The following is a 13,253-nucleotide window of genomic DNA, read 5'->3' as shown; positions in this document are numbered from 1 at the left end:
CCAAAGAAGGACATAGTTAAGAAATGCTGCTTATCTCTTCTTTTGCCATTATGTGATACCAGACATTCTATTGATCTCTGTTTTTTCTCATACTTTTACCAACTTCTACTTCCTACTACTCACTGTCCTTTGCTTAACCATTACAGCTTTCTCCAAATAATATCTATTATTTTATCCTTGTTACTGTAATGGTATTGTGCATTAAACACTGAAAGCAAAGGCACTAAAAACTTCACCGTACAAACTGTACATCAAGATGATATATGTATCCAATAAGTGCTAATAATAGAATAAAGGAAATGTTATGAACTGATAAAGAGGTTTAAGTATTAAAAAGTTGACAAGCTAGTTAACTCAAGACTCGACAGTGAGTTAAAAAATTAAACAATAAGAATGCAATAGTTTAAAGAATTATTTTCTCTGAAAGCAAGTGTTATTGACATTGTAATTTCCTAAATAAATTTACACAGTTAACATGAACTAACCTTTGCAATCTGTGTGTAAGCTGGAGGTTCCTCTGTTGGTTTCATTATTGCTGGCTGTGTATTGGGTACATTAGGCATTTTCACATTGCCTGGTGGAGGCTAGGAAGGTCAAGAAAAGGACAAATTAAATAACACAAACATCCTATTTTAATTTTTTTCAAGGGGAATAAATGCAATAGAAAGCAAAATCTGAAAAAGTGCCTGTCTTCCTCCTCTGCCCTCTTATAGTCAGGCATGCGGCAAAGAGCTGCCTAAGCTCTCAATCTCCATTTTCTCAAATGCATTCATTTCTCAACTGTGCATCTGGCTGCCACCTTTAACACTCCACTCCACACCACACTCTCCTAAAGTATATCTCTTTTAAAAGAAAAAAATCTTTAAGTATTGCTTTGTAATAAAATATAGCACCAGACTGAAGAATTACCAAGGTTAACTAAGGGTCCATGCCTTGGGAAGTAGATAGGAGAACTCTGGGCAGAACTCCACTGATGCCCCTTGAAAAGAATGAGAGGAGGTAAGGTCAGGCATTGAGCAGATGGAAAATAAACTGCGCAATGTCCATTTCACCAATGAGGATGAGCAGTATTTGAAAGGAACTGCAAGACTGAAAACTAGATGGATATCTAAAAGGCCATCAGTGGAGAACTAGTTAAATTACTGTATATAAATACAATACAGTCATCAAAAGAAATGAGTTAGAACTATAGAAGAATGTCTTTATTAAAAAACTAATTTAAATAAAGAAAGCTACAAAATAGTATGCATATGACTCTTCTGTTCATTAACACAACCACTTTGAAACTCCTGGAGTCTAGGGGAAGACTGTGCAACATCCAGGGAGTAGCAAGAGGAAGAGGCTGGTAATTTGCAATAAAGACCAGTGTGTTTAACCCTCTAGCGTTTTCTGTCATCCCCCTTCCCCCAGCCTCATGGCCAGCAGCCGTGGGAACTGGAGCCCCAGCTCCTAGCTCAGCTTGCTGATGCCAGGTTGGAACATAAAGAGCTAGTTCTCCAAACTCCAGGGATGTGTGGTCTGATCCCAGACTTCAACCTCTGATCAGCTCCTTCAGATCACTGGGGCCTGGCTCTGAGGGCAGCAACTGTTCCAAGCCCCCTCAGATAAAAGTGGCAAAGGACTCCTAAAGACAGTAACCTTCCTCAAAACTATGGAAAACAGTTAAAGGGATGCATTAACTGGGCAATTGCTGAATCAAGAAAATCCAGCTTCAAAAGCTATAGAAGAAGCTCTTGGCACCTTTGCTAGCCCTTTCCTCATCCCCTCTACAATGCAGAGTGGAGCCAGCTTGTGCTCCCCTTGTGGGTCCCTGGCACTGTTCCAGAGTGAGCAGAGTGGCCCCTTTGTGCATACTGGGATGCATGTACACCACTGCCAGTCTATCAGGTGGAAGTCCAAGAGACTGAACAAGGGAACATGTCTCCAGTTTGCCCTCTCACTGTTTGTCCTGAAGGCAGAAAAGCCCCCTTGCAGACAGCTGGAACAGTGTGAGAAACAATTAAGTTGAAACAGCCTGGGGCAAAGCACTATCAGCAGTTAAGTCACTTGAAAGAGCACTCAGGAGGGGGAGGAGTTCTGTTTAAAAGGAATAGAGGGGGCATTCACTCAAACTCCTGTGAACTGTAAACTCCTGTGGAATTCCTGGGGCCTCTAGTGAGCACAGGCCCAGGTGAAGAAGCAGGTTTGCTGGCTCCACACAGGCTCACATAAGACAGAGAGGACCATGCACTTCCCAAATGTCTCAGACCGATGTGCTTGACAGGAAGGCTAAGCTCTGAAGGCAACCACCAATGAAAGCAAAGCCGATTTGGAAAGAGAATGAAAGGTGCTTTTTGCTTTGGAGTGTTTGTTTTGATTAGCTCCTGGCATTCAAGAAAATTTCTATCATATCACTAGCTGGATACAAATTTAAGAGACAACCTAGGGACTAAATTCCAGAATTAGCACTTTGAAATATTAAAATGTAAAGTGTGCAACAAAGCAAGACAAATAAGAGAAAACGGTGGCCCAGCCACACGAACAGATACAAATCCAGAATCCAGCAACAAAGAGGGCTAGATTTGGATTTACCTGTCAAAGACTTAAAATAATGATCCTAAAAATGCTAAAGGAGATGAAGGAAAACAGGAAGAAAGAACTAAGGGATATGAGGGAAACAATGAATGAAAAATATGGAAGCCTTTCCAGAGAAACTAGTAGAGTTGAACACAACTGAAACAAAAAATTTCCTAGAGAGTTTCAACAGCAGATTGGAGGTGGCAGAAGAAAGAATCAGTGAACTTGAAGACAAAACAACTGAAATGATTCAAGCTGAGGAGAAGAAAAATTAAAGAATAAAAAATAATGAACAGAATCCTTCAGTAAAAATAGTCGACTTAGGCAACATGGGAGAACTCATACTGGGGAGAAACCAAATGTCTGCCATTTATGAGGGAATCCTTCAGTCAATGTGGTACCTTTAGGCAATTTGGGGGAACTCACACTGGGAAGAAACCATATGTCGACTTTTTTGTGAAGGGAAGACTTCACTGATAGAGTGGCCCTCAGACAACATGAGATAATTAACACTGGGGAGAAAACATGTCTGCCATCTATGTGGGAAAACCTTTAGACATAATTCTACCATTAGGGACATCACAGAACTCATTAACTATGTTGTACATATGGAAGAGTTTTCAGACACAGCTACCAACTTTAAAAAGTTAAAAAAAAACCCACACAGGAGTATAAATCTCTGTCAATATAATCCATGTCTAAATGCCTTTATTTACAATCTATCCTTAGATAATATGATTGCACTATCCTGGGGGGAACACTATGCAATTACGTATAATAGATTTCAGCTGAGCTCCAGCCTTGGCATATACAAGAATAGGTCAGAGTAGGAATAACTCCAAAACCAGAAAACTGGATAGGAAAGATATTATCAGTAGGAAGAAACTCGAGGAGAACTCCAGGAGATAATTATTGATGCAATAATTACTCAATGGAGAAATGTATGAAATCCTTTACTTACAGAGCAATGTGTGGAATATATGTGAAGTTTCACATTTTATAAAATATTCTCTGTATATATACAGAATGAAGAAAAGTCTTTGGTGGCTTTGAATTTATTCATCAGTGTTTAATTTCCCATACTGAGGAAATGTCAACCCTAAAATCAAATCACAAAGTGTTTAGCTGGAGGTCACATCAGGAATATCAGACTGGGAAAAACATCTAACAAGAATGCTTTACAATACAATTCAACCATAAATTCATAGTTTTGCCTACTAAACTATTAATGAAAAATAAATTAAAACTAGGATTATGAAGTGTTCCGGGAGTGCAGAAGGCAGAATTTTGTAATGAGTTGTAGGGAAGGAAATCAAAGTTTTTCTCAACATTCTTGCAAACACTTATGAAGTAAAAGCTGTAGCTGAAAATTCTATAATGTTGGTCACCTTCTATTTTTTCACACAACACTAAACATAAATATGATGTCTATTAAACCAGAAAACTTTGAATGTTAACTGAAGAATGTACAGACCAAGATAATGTGTCATAAATGTTACATCCTTTTAACAGGTACGAATACAGCAATAATAGAATATAAATAAATAAATAACTTGGGATTAAAAAAAATGAACAGAGCCTAAGAGACCTGTGGCACACAATCAACTGTACAAATATAAACATTATAGAAGCCCCAGAAGACATACAGAAAGGGGCAGAAGGAATATTCAAAGAAATAATGGCAGAATACTTCCCAGATTTAACAAAAGACACAAATATCCACATTCAAAAAGCCCCACAAGCCCCAAACAGGATAAATTCAAAGAGAACCACAGCCAGACACATAGTAATCAAATTGTCCAAAGCCGAGGACAAGGAAAGAGTTCTAAAAGCTGCAAGATAAAAGCAAGGAGTTATATACAAGGGAGTTGCAATAAAATTAAGTGCTCAATTCCCAAGAAACCTTGAAGGCAAGAAGGCAGTGGTACAAAATTGTAAAGTGCTAAAAGAAAACAACTGTCAAACAAAAACTTTCTATCTGGCAAGACATTCTTTCAAAAATGAGGGAGAGATGAACACATTCTCAGATAAACAAAAGCTGAAGGAATTTATCACCACTAGACGAGCCCTACAACCAATGCTAAAGGAAGTTCTTCAGATGGAAAGGACACTAGACAGATCAAAGAAGCATAAAGAAATAAAGACCTCTCGTAAAGGTAACCACATGGGTAACTATAAATGCCAGTACTACTATATTGTTTGTTATATAACTCCACTTCTTACTTCCTACAGGTGCTAAAATGCAAATGCATGCAAAAGTATGATAAATTGATAGTTTGGGGCATACACTGTACAAAGACATAATTTGTAACAAATAACCTAAAAAAGTGGGGGAACAGTGGGATGTAGGAACAGTGTATAGGTATCTTATTGACGATAAGTTGATATCAAACAAAATATGATTGTAATAGATTTAGGACGTAAAATTTTAATCCATGGTAACCATAAAGAATATACATGAAAAATACATTCAGAAAGAAATGAGAAGGGTCTCAAAATGGTACAATACAGAAAGCCAAATAAATATGGAAGTAGGAATTAATGAAAGAATTGAGGGTCAAAAAAGAAATAAGACTTACAAACACAAAATAGTGAAATGGCAAAAGAGAGTCCGGCATTATCAGTAATTACCTTAAATGTAAACAGATTAAACTCCCCATTCAAAAGGCAGAGATTGGAAACTGGATTTAAAAGCATGACCCAACTACAGTATATGCTGTTTATAAGAGACTCACCTTAAATTCAAAGACATAAATGGGCTGAAAGTGAATGGATGCAAAAAAATTTGTACTACGCAAGTACTAACCAAAAGCAAGCGGGGGTAACTATATTAAAATGAGATGAAATAGACTTTTAAGTCAAAAACTGTTACAAGGGAGAGAAACCAAGATGGCGGCTAGGTGAGACAGGGCTAAGTAACACCTCCGTGGAAAACACTAGATAAGGACCAGAGAGTGACCCAGAATACCGGTTACAGCAATGTGCCAGCTGGGCGAGATCTGCTAGTTCCCAGGGGCTGTATACTTGGTGAAACTTGGAGTCTGCATTCTGAAACGAGTGAGTAAGCTGGCTGGAAGTCCCGCAGCCGCGCAGCGATCTGGTGAAGCCAGGGTCTGGCGTCTGGAGACGAACGGGCTCTTCTAATAAGAAAAAAAAGGGGGGAAACCCAGGAGCGGCTGCAGGTGTGATCGTGAGAACCACGCAGTAAAACACAGCAAGAGGGGGCTGGGCCAGCCTCTTGGTGTCTGGCCTGGAAGATAGCCCGCTGCAAATATCCCTGGGGCTGGGGGAATGGAAGGAAGAGCCAGAAGCCGAATGAAAACCCACGGCTAGCAGCTCGCTCCCGGGAGGGCTGGATAAACTCCTGCCCGGGGCCGTGCCCACAGCCCAGAGCCCCGCCAGTTGTCCCAGAGCTGGGAAGGAGGAATTGTGTGAGGACAGGGCTGTGGAGACGTCCCGTTCGGCCATTTTTGCATAAGGCTGAAAGCAAGCCGGCTTGGCCCGGCGGCCCAGGGCTTCCCTTGAGGGATGGCGCGCACTGGTGACGTAGCACGGCATTCCCTCAGCAGAGGTCCTGGAGGATCGCAGCTGGGTGGGGGGACCCATGCGGAGATCCCAGGGACACTACACCAAGTCTGGTGGTTTGTGGGACAGCGAGAGAGAGGGTCTGGGGCTGAAATGAAATGAAGGCTTGGACTCTAGCGGTGGCCTTGAATCTCCGGGAACCTGGGGGATTTGAATATTGAGGCTGTCCTTCCTCCCTGACCACCTGTACAAGCGCCCTGCATTCAGGGCGGACAGCTCCAGCAACACACCCAGGCTGAATTCTCCGGCTGGACCCCACAAGAATCATTTCCCCACACATCACGGGAACAAGGTGGAGAACTGACTTGAGAGGTATAGGTGACTCACAGACACCATCTCCTGGTTAGTTAGAGAAAGTGTACGTCACCAAACTGTGTTTCTGAAAAATTAGATACGTTTTCTTTTACAACTTGAAAGAACCCTATCAAGCAAAGCAAATGCCAAGAGGCCAAAAACAACAGAAAATCTTAATGCATATGATAAAATCAGACGATATGGAGACTCCAACTCCAAACACACAAATCAAGATATCAGAAGAGACACAGTACCTGGCAAAATTAATCAAAAAACTACAATCGAGGAACGAAAACATGGCAAAGGATTTAAAGGACATCAGGAAGACCATGGCCCAGGATATAAGCAACATAAAGAAGACCCTAGAAGAGCATAAACAAGACATTGCAAGAGTAAATAAAAAAATAGAAGATCTTATGGAAATAAAAGAAACTGTTGGCCAAATTAAAAAGACCCCGGATATTCACAATACAAGACTAGAGGAAGCTGAACAACATCTCAATGTCCTAGAAGTCCACAGAACAGAAAATGAAAGAACAAAATAAAGAATGGAGGAAAAAATCGAAAAAATTGAAATGGATCTCAGGGAAATGATAGATGAAATAAAACGTCCAAACTTAAGACTCATTGGTGTCCCAGAAGGGGAAGAGAAGGGTAAAGGTCTAGAAAGAGTATTCGAAGAAATCGTTAGGGACAACTTCCCCAACCTTCTACACAATAAATACACAAAGCATAAATGCCCAGCAAACTCCAAATAGAATAAATCCAAATAAACCTACTCCGAGACATATTCTGATCAGACTCTCAAATACTGAAGAGAAGCAGCAAGTTCTGAAAGCAGCAAGAGAAAAGCAATTCACCACATACAAAGGAAACAACATAAGACTAAGTTGTGACTACTCAGAGGCCACCATGGAGGCAAGAAGGCAGTGGCATGACATATTTAAAATTCTGAGAGAGAAAAATTTCCAACCAAGAATACTTTATCCAGCAAAACTCTCCTTCAAATTTGAGGGAGAGCTTAAATTTTTCACAGACAAACAAATGCTGAGAGATTCTGCCAATAAAAGACCTGCCCTACTTCAGCTTCTAAAGGAAACCCTACCAACAGAGAAACAACAGAAAGAAGAAAGAGATATAGAGAATTTTAACAGAAATATATAGTACCTTACATCCCTAAGCACCAGGACACTCACTTTTCTCTAGTGATCACAGATCTTTCTCCAGAAGGGACCATAAGCTGGGACATAAAACAAGCCTCAAGAAATTAAAAAAAAAAAAAAATAGAATATACTCAAAGCACATTCTCCAACACAATGGAATACAAATAGAAGTCAATAATTTTTGAACTGTAACTCCACTATTTACTTCCTCCATGATAAAAATTACACAAACCCTAATGACAAATCAGTGGTTTTGAACTCAATGTAAAATATGTAATTTTAGACAACTATATAAAGGTAAGGGAATGGAGGAGTATAGGAACATAGTTTATGTGTCCTATTGAAGTGATGGTGGTATCAAAGAAAAACAAGATTGATATGGATTTAATAGGTTAATTTTAACCCCCACAGCAAATACAAAGAAATTATCAGAGAATATAACCATAGAGATGAAATGTAGAGCTTGGGTTAAGAGAAATGGGGGAAGGGGCAATGGGGAGTTAAGAAATGAGGGTGGAGTTGCTGTTTGAGGTGAAGGGAAATTTCTAGTAATGGATGGTGGGAAAGAGCATTACAACATTCTAAAGGTGATTAACCCCACTAATGGAAGGCTAGGGAGGGGGTGGAATGGGAAGATTTAGGCTGTATATATGTTTCCACAACTGAAAGAAAGAAAAAAAAAAAAGACAATCTAAATAGATGATGATTGAATGCCAAGGATGAACTTGGATGGAATTGGAGGACAGAGGACAGGTGGCTCAAAGGGACACAGTTGAGACATAAGGTAAAGGAAATATAGAATGTAAGCTTTGTATCATTGTTGAACCTCTTGTACTTCTTAGCTGCGCTTAATGGGATTGCATAAAAGAATGTTCTTGTTCATGGGAAGTGTATACGTGAATTATAGTGTATGCTCAAGGATGTGTGCAGCTAGCTCTCATATGTTCAGAAGACAGAGCAATAGATGACGGATGATAGATAGGGAGGGAGGGAAAGAAATAGTGATGTGACAGCATGTTAAGGTTGGTGGATTGAGCTATCAGGGGAGGGGGGTCAGGGTATGATGGAATTCTTTGTAAGGGGTTAGTATTGTTTTTGCAACTGTTCCTATAACTTTGAATTTATTTCAAAATAAAATTAAAAAACAAACAAACAAACAAAAAACTGTTACAAGGGACAAAGAGAATTACTATATATTAATAAAGAGGTCAATTCAACAAGATGTAAGAATTATAAACATATATGCACCTAACAGCAGAGCCCCAAAATATCTGAAGCAAATATTGACAAATTTGAAGGGAGAAATAGATGGTTCTGCATTAATAGGATAAGATTTCAAAATATCACTTTCATTAATAGATAGAACATTTAGGCAGAAGATCAATAAGGAAACAGAAGACTTGAACACTTGATATTCTACACCAGCTAGACCTAACAGACATACATAGAACACATCACCCAACAGGAACAGAAGACACATTCTTCTATAGTGCACATATGGATCATTCTCCAGAACAGACCATAAGGTAAGTCAGAAAACAATCAATAAATTCAAAAATATTTAAATCATGCAATATACCTTCTACAACCTCAATGGAATTAAGCTAGAAATCAATAACAGAGGGACAAATGTAAAATCCACAAATATGTAGAAATTAAACAATGTACTCTTAAACAATCTATGAGTCAAAGAAATCACAAGGTAAATTATGAAACATCTTGAGGCAAATGAAAATGGAAATACAGCATACAAAAACTTATGGGGTGGAGGCGGGGCAAGATGGCGGACTGATGAGCTGTATGTTTTAGTTACTCCTCCAGGAAAGTAGGTAGAAAGCCAGGAACTGTATGGACTGGACACCACAGAGCAATCTGACTTTGGGCATACTTCATACAACACTCATGAAAACGTGGAACTGCTGAGATCAGTGAAATCTGTAAGTTTTTGCGGCCAGGGGACCCGCGCCCCTCCCTGCCAGGCTCAGTCCCGTGGGAGGAGGGGCTGTCAGCTCCGACAAGGAGAAGGGAGAACTGCAGTGGCAGCCCTTATCGGAAACTCATTCTGCTGATCCAAACTCCAACCATAGATAGACGGAGACCAGACACCAGAGAATCTGAGAGCAGCCAGCCCAGCAGAGAGGAGATAGGCAAAGAAAAAAAAAAAAAAACACGAAAAACTCCAAAATAAAAGCAGAGGATTTTTGGAGTTCTGGTGAACACAGAAAGGGGAAGGGCGGAGCTCAGGCCTTGAGTCCAAATAGAATAAATCCAAATAAACCCACTCCGAGACATATTCTGATCAGACTCTCAAATACTGAAGAGAAGCAGCAAGTTCTGAAAACAGCAAGAGAAAAGCAATTCACCACATACAAAGGAAACAACATAAGACTAAGTTGTGACTACTCAGCGGCCACCATGGAGGCAAAAAGGCAGTGGCATGACATATTTAAAATTCTGAGAGAGAAAAATTTCCAACCAAGAATACTTTATCCAGCAAAACTCTCCTTCAAATTTGAGGGAGAGCTTAAATTTTTCACAGACAAACAAATGCTGAGAGACTTTGCCAATAAAAGACCTGCCCTACTTCAGATTCTAAAGGGAGCCCTACCAACAGAGAAACAAAGAAAGGAGAAAGAGATATAGAGAATTTTAAGAGACATATATACTACCTTACAACCCAAATCACCAGGACACTCATTTTTCTCTAGTGAACACGAATCTTTCTGCAGAAGGGACCATAAGCTGGGACATAAAACATGCCTCAAGAAATTAAAAAAAGAAAAAAATAGAATATACTCAAAGCACATTCTCCAAACACAATGGAATACAAATAGAAGTCAATAATTTTTGAACTGTAACTCCACTATTTACTTCCTACATGATATAAAATACACAAACTCTAATGACAAATCAGTGGTTTTGAACTCAACGCAAAATACATAATTTTAGACAACTATATAAAGGTGGGGGAATGGAGGAGTATAGGAACATAGTTTATATGTCCTATTGAAGTGAGGGTGGTATGAAATAAAAACAAGATTGTTATGGATTTAAGAGGTTAATTTTAAGCCCCACAGTAAACACAAAGAAATTATCAGAGAATATAACCATAGAGATTAAAAGTAGAGTATGGGTTAAGAGAAATGAGGGAAGGGGCAATGGGGAGTTAAGAAATGAGGGTGAAGTTTCTGTTTGAGGTGAAGGGAAATTTCCAGTAACGGATGGTGGGAAAGAGCATTACAACATTCTAAAGGTGATTAATCCCACTAATGGAAGGCTAGGGAGGAGGTGGAATGGGAAGATTTAGGCTGTACATACGTTTCCACAACTGAAAAAAAAAAAAAAAAAGACAGTCTAAATAGATGACAATTGAATGCCAAGGATGAACTTGGATGGAATTGGAGGATGGAGGACAGGTGGCTCAAAGGGACATAGTTGAGACATAAGGAAAAGGAAATATAGAATGTAAGCTCTGTATCATTATTGAATCTCTTGTACTTCTTAGCTGCACTTAATGGGATTGCATAAAAGAATGTTCTTGTTCATGGGAAGTGTATACGTGAATTATAGTGTTATGTTCAAGGATGTGTGCAGCTAGGTCTCATATGTTCAGAAGACAAAGCAACAGATGATGGATGATAGGGATGGAGGGAAAGAAATAGCGATGTGACAGCATGTTAAAGTTGGCGGATTGAGCTATCGGGGGAGGGGGGTCAGGGTATGATGGAATTCTGTGTATGGGGTTAGTATTGTTTTTGCAACTGTTCCTATAACTTTGAATTTATTTCAAAATAAAAAAAAAAAAGTAAAGGAAAAGATTAAAAAAAAAAAAAATCCAGGTGATGAGAAGTACCCTGGAAGTCTGGGGCTTCTGTAGAGAATGACTTAGCAGGGATCAAGGGCAGATGAGTACTGAAAGGAAGGTATTCTCGTGGCTCCACTTTGACCTTTTTAAATGGGGTGAAGAGATCTGGAGAAACACAATTTCAGTCTCAGCATATCATTTTATTCTCTGTGTGGCAAGCAAACCCAAAAGTGAAACCCAATGACACTCCTCCCCCCAGGGTTCTGCCTTTGTACAATGCCCTCCCCTTCCCTTTGAGTGCAGAGAGGATCTGTGATACGCTTCTTACCAAAAGGATACCATAAAGGTGATGGGATATCATTCCCTTGATTAGGTTACATTATATAAAAGACTCCATCTAAGCAGACTAGATGTTCTAGTTTGCTAATGCTGCCAGAATGCAAAACACCAGAGATGGACTGGCTTTTATAAAAGGGGGTTTATTTGGTTACACAATTAAAGTCTTAAGGCCATGAAGTGTCCAAGGTAACACATCAGCAATCAGGTACCTTCACTGGAGGATGGCCAATGGTGTCCAGAAAACCTCTGTTAGCTGGGAAGTCATGTGGCTGGTGTCTGCTCCAAAGTTCTGGTTTCAAAATGACTTTCTCCCAGGACGTTCCTCTCTAGGCTGCAGTTCCTCAAACATGTCACTCTTAGTTGCACTTGGGGTATTTGTCCTGTCTTAGCTTCTCTGGAGCAAGAGTCTGCTTTCAATGGCTGTCTTCAAACTGTCTCTCATCTGCAGCTCCTGTGATTTCTCCCAAGTGTCCCTCTTGGCTGTAGCTCCTCTTCAAAATGTCACTCACAGCTGCAGCTGCACTAAGTTCTTTCTGTTTGTCAGCCCATTTATATGGCTCTACTGAACAAGGCCCACCCTGAATGGGTGGGGCCATGCCTCCATGGAAATTATCTCATCAGTTATCACCTACAGTTGGGTGGGAGCATTTCCATGCAAACACTCAAAGAATTCCAATCTAATCAGCACTGATAACGTCTGCCCACACAAGATTACATCAAAGATAAATGGGGTTCGGGGGACACAATATACTCAAACTGGCACACGAGATTAAGAGACTTTCTTTGTAGACCTGATGAAGTAAGTGGACATGTTGGAATAAACCCTTGCAGCAAGAAAGTCTACGGCATGTACAAAACGTGGGCATCATCTATTACCTGAGGGTGGCCTCTCACTGATAGCCAGAAAAAGCTGGGGACCTTGGTAATAACAACCAAAAAGATATTAATTCTTCCAACAACCTGAATGAGCCTGAAAGCAGATTATTCCCCAACCAAGCCTCTAGATGCAAACATGGCCCAGACAACACCTTGATCACAGCTTTCTGAAACACAAAGACCCAGCTAAACTGTGTGCTGGGGAGCCTAAGACACACACTCAGTGGCCATCTCCTAGCCCTCGCCTGATCCCCATGCCTCCTCTTGTGCAATGATGTTTCAGTCTGTTTCCATTCCACAACCTGGGGGAAATGTTAAGTCTAATGAAAGGCCCTGACCAGAATTATACCCGGAAACTGGGAATAAGCCGTCCCTCATGCTAATCGGGGCAGAAATTCTCAGTGGCAGGACCCATACCCCCAGGGTGGAAGTATCACATTCAAACAGCATAGATTTGGCTGTCTTCTCCAACCTGACATGGCATGTGCAGAGCTGCCATCTGCCAACCCCAACCAGAGCAGTTTTGGCCATCCCAGGAGACCAGCCACAATGGATTTCTTCCCTTGCTCTTCTGGGCCCTTTGTGCTGTGTAAGTAACAAAGTGGTCATATGCTGAAAATTTCTGTTATACCCTC

The 13,253-nt window shown here is 40.2% G+C and overlaps 1 protein-coding gene across 1 annotated transcript in view; it reads right to left on the bottom strand.

Annotated features, from left to right (window-relative positions):
* Positions 1–13,253, bottom strand: part of SCAMP1 (secretory carrier membrane protein 1) — a 131,627-nt gene that overhangs the window by 42,390 nt on the left and 75,984 nt on the right. The window contains exon 3 of the mRNA XM_037801219.1: positions 486–584. Within this exon, the coding sequence (XP_037657147.1) occupies positions 486–584 (99 nt within the window). The remainder of the gene's footprint in view (positions 1–485; positions 585–13,253) is intronic.

The sequence above is a fragment of the Choloepus didactylus genome, chromosome 13 (assembly GCF_015220235.1).
Source record: "Choloepus didactylus isolate mChoDid1 chromosome 13, mChoDid1.pri, whole genome shotgun sequence".
Classification (NCBI taxonomy): Eukaryota; Metazoa; Chordata; class Mammalia; order Pilosa; family Megalonychidae; genus Choloepus; species Choloepus didactylus.
Note: the sequence above shows the minus strand (reverse complement) of the source record. Positions and strands in the feature narration are given on the sequence as shown.